This window comes from Phalaenopsis equestris, unplaced genomic scaffold (assembly GCF_001263595.1).
Source record: "Phalaenopsis equestris unplaced genomic scaffold, ASM126359v1 Scaffold000345, whole genome shotgun sequence".
In the NCBI taxonomy this organism is placed as follows: Eukaryota; Viridiplantae; Streptophyta; class Magnoliopsida; order Asparagales; family Orchidaceae; genus Phalaenopsis; species Phalaenopsis equestris.
The window spans coordinates 128,728-132,817 of record NW_018164787.1 but is presented as its reverse complement, the minus strand read 5'-3'; the positions used below and the strand labels follow the sequence as shown (position 1 = coordinate 132,817).

Sequence of the window (4,090 nt, the reverse complement as noted above, 5' to 3'; positions counted from 1 at the left end):
TCTCCCGCTCCTACTTCCTGCGTCCCACTTTGCAAGAAAAATATTAGTCAATCTCTCTTGATTCACTGTTAACTAACTTATTTCCTAAATAAACCTGGATCGCGTCCCACTTTGCAAGAAAAATATTAGTCAATCTCTCTCGATTCACTGTTAACTAACTTATTTCCTAAATATTACACTACTTCACTAAAAATGGCCAGTAAACTCTTCAAAATGACAAATTTCTTGTAACTCCCTTATATTCATGGAGGAGGTGAGGCTTTTTATTGACAGATGAAAAATCCATTAGCAAAACTGCTCCAACTAACACGAATCTTGTACCACTTTTGCAGAAAAATTATTAGTTAATCTTACTAGATTCATAGTATAATAACTTATCTCCCTGAAGATTTCACTACTTCAGTAATCATAGCCAGGAAGCTCTTCTAGATGACAAATTTCTTACAACCATCTTAAATTCATGGAAGAGGTGAGGAGTCTTATTGACGGATGAAACATCAATTAGCAAAACCGCTCCAATTAACTCGTATATCTTCTTCCACTTTTGCAGGAAAAATATTATTCAATCTCGCTGGATTCATTGCTTACTAACATATCTCCTGAATATTTCACTACTTCAGTAATCATAGCAGTGAAACTTTTCTAAATGAAGAATTTCTTGTAACCATGTTATATCCATAGAGGAGTTGAGGATTCTAATTGATACACGAAACAACTATTAGCAAGACTACTCAAACTAAACTAGATCTTCTACAAATTCTGCAGGAAAATGTCAGTTAATCACCCTTGATTCACTGTTAAATAACTTATCTTCTGCCCCAAACTACTAGGCATACAATCTCAGTTGCTACATATCAGTCTGCATCTCAAACCCTATGGTAGAAGTCCAATGCTATATAATTATAGCGTCCAATTACGCCATTTAAAGAAAAAAAAAATCACGAGAAAAAGCATTATTATACTTCATCTGAAGTGCAACAAAATGTCTTAAAATCAATGCCGTAAGTCAAGAGCAGGCGCATGATAGAACACAGGGTCTTCAAGTCAATGGAATTATTTTTCAGTAGCATCAATTTTAATACTTCCATCACAAACATGCGGATAAAATCTAACCAAATCACCGGTCCATACGAAAAAAAAGAAATTCAAAACTAATAGATTTTCATGAATTTTTCTCTTCAAATATACACAGAGGAAAGACAAAGATCAATCACGGAAAATAAAAATAAAAACCCGATAAAAATTTCTCAAAGCTGAAGATTTGATGCAAAAGAGAATCAAACCAGAAAAAATAACCCTAGAAAAGGTAACAACCAATATTGAAACCCGAAGAGAGAAGGAAAGATGTTACCCCACTCATCTTCTTCCACAGATTGGTTGGACTGATTCAGAGCGGGGTCCATGGCGCCCAAATGAACATGGATATCAATAGCTGCCGGGCACAGGACCCAAACCTAGTCAGATCAGAAGAAGAAGAAGAGAAGGCGTAGAGACGACTCTCCCTATCTGTTTACGAAGAAATCTAAAAAATGGATAGAGGAAAGAGAGCAAGCAAGCCTCGAATCCAAGATTGGTGAGGAGCAGTTAAACAGAAAGATATGGTAAGTAAATCAGGGCTAATATTACAGTGTTTACTAAAATACCCTAATTTTGGGCAAGGAGATTTTTGGCTAGCCAAATTTATTGCAACGGAAAAAAAATTCATAAAAAGCTCATTACAATATAGTTTATAGTAAACTTTTTTATTGCATATATTGTAATCAAAATAAATGCTAAAATGTTTAAAAGATAAATTATATAATATATATGTATATATATTTATACACCAAAAATACCAGCACGAATTTCGAAAAGAACGAACAACCAATATGAAATAGTCTCCTCTCGAGGTAAGCAATTAATAGACGATTCAAGGCAGCATGAAGACACGTCTCCATACTCAGAACAGATTCAAGTTCTGTAGATGGTCCCCGTTTGATAGCGGCAAGACCCGCCGAAAATGAGGCGTAAATCATCTCCGTAGCAAGTCTCGTCGGATATCATGCATGGGCTGCGATAAAATCCGCCTAAGAGCTTGCAAGATTAGGAGATCTGGCCGAGGCGACGAATCAACCAGGCAAGAGACATGAGCCCTATAAAAATAGAGTCGAATGGAAAGTGAGCCACAACTTATTCACGAAAAAAGCTGACTGATCGTGTTTGAACGACCATCGCGGTGTTCAGATCGAACGACCACCTCATAATCGACCGTTCTGGTTGACCGTATCAAAAGACAAAGAGTTAGATTGTCTTGTGGTTGAACTTCTCAACTGAACAACACGTACTACAAAGAGCACAGATGTGAAATGTCACTCGGTCAGTCGCCTAAGTCTGTTGACTTCAAGCCAACCGACCAGCCGATTGTCTTCAATGATGAAATTCAAATTGTAATGCAAATATGACATAAAATCTATGTAATCAATTAGAGCATTAATGACATTAAGATTGGTTTTCATAATCGTTCCCTCCTTTTTTGTAATGTTATTAAACACACCACTATAAGACAGGACAAAAACAAGAATAAAGGGATCTCTCCTCCATCCTACCTTGAGAAATTCCAGACTTATTCAACTCTTTCTCTTCCTTTCTCTCCTTCACATGGCTCTAACTCTCGGAGTGTGATTCACAAAGAACAAATTAGGATGGATATGCAACAGAAGCGAAGCGAAGCTAATTATGAAGGAGAAACTTCCCACAGAGAGATAGCATGCATCGAACCCAATATAGACGCTACACAACCAGAAGTGTGCAGGTCTTGGGGCTGCGAGCTTAGATGACTCTCATGATAGAGCAATTTGAGGTCCTCCGGGTAGCAATCTCCCCGAGGAACGACTAGACACCTCATATGGAGGAAGGACCTCAGGGGCAGGGGGTTCGCCTTCAAAGGTCCCCATGGTGAACCCTCTTGTTCTCAACAACCAAGTTAGCAACCATTAGATGGAAGGATGATAAATTTTAGTAAACAACTTTTTGCTTTCATCATGGTATAAAATTTTCTAATTTTATTTCTATCTTGATTTTCTCTATTACTTTAAAGTGTCCTTGTTTAGTGAAATTTTCTTATCAATGAAGTTTTCTTTATTCCCTTATAAAAAGTTTTATGTGTTGAAAAACCCCCCGAGAGCAAGTGACAGACAATGTCTCTATCTATACCTCGTGGAAGTCAAACCTAGGAGGTAAGTTGTGGGGAAGCTAGAAGTAGATATATTCCTCGTATCAACTGAGTTTCCAACTTCTTCCGTACTTCTAATTGAGATTTTATATTTATTACATGATTCATAACCTCATCTGTCAGACATAAACGTGTGGTTTCTGTCTCTCATTGTTGCAATTCTTCACAATCTTCATACTCAATGGTATCTGATTTTCTTGTTCGCAAAGCCTTCAAGATTTCTTGCTACGTCAACAAATCATTTACCATTGTTTGTCATAATCTGAAGTTACTGGTTCCATCATATTTCACCACTTCGAATTTTGCAACGGACAATGCATCTCTAATTACTCTTCCAGCAACCTTCTTTGTCTTGCACGGGAGCCAAATCGTCGAACCGACGAATTCGCCGAACTACTTCCCGCGAGCTCGTCTGCCTCTATTGCGAAGAAGAGCCTTAATCCTTCGCCGAAGTGCCGCCTAGTCGTGAATCTTTGCATGGTTGCTGAAATGCCACATGGTCGTGGGAACTGCTCGCTAACTCTTCTACAAAATTGTGGCAAATCATTGAAACCCTTGTTGAATTCGCCGAAGCTCTTCGCCTTCGACCTTCCTACGCCGAATTGTCTGAAGCCCTAGTTGAACTCCTCTGCCAAATCGCCAAATCCTCCTTAGTTCTTCCTGCGCCGAACTCTTCTGCCCTAGAACTTTACTCTGATACCATTTATTGAGGAATTAAGGCAAAGAAAAGCAAGAATCGATACAAATCAAGAAGAAAACACAGAGATTTAATGAAGTTCAGCAATTTGCCTACGTCCTTGGGAGCGGAGCGACGACTTTTCTTTCAATTTAGAAAAAGAAGTACAATTTCCTAAGATTACAAACTATATATATATATAT

At 38.0% G+C, this 4,090-nt stretch overlaps 1 protein-coding gene across 1 annotated transcript in view; it reads right to left on the bottom strand.

The window, feature by feature from the left end:
- Nucleotides 1-1,583, bottom strand: part of LOC110025963 — a 14,367-nt gene extending 12,784 nt beyond the window's left edge. Inside the window, exon 1 of the mRNA XM_020726674.1 lies at nucleotides 1,352-1,583. Coding sequence (XP_020582333.1) covers nucleotides 1,352-1,403 — 52 coding nt within the window. The 5' untranslated portion in view covers nucleotides 1,404-1,583. The remainder of the gene's footprint in view (nucleotides 1-1,351) is intronic.
- Between the last annotated feature and the right edge of the window lie 2,507 nt (nucleotides 1,584-4,090).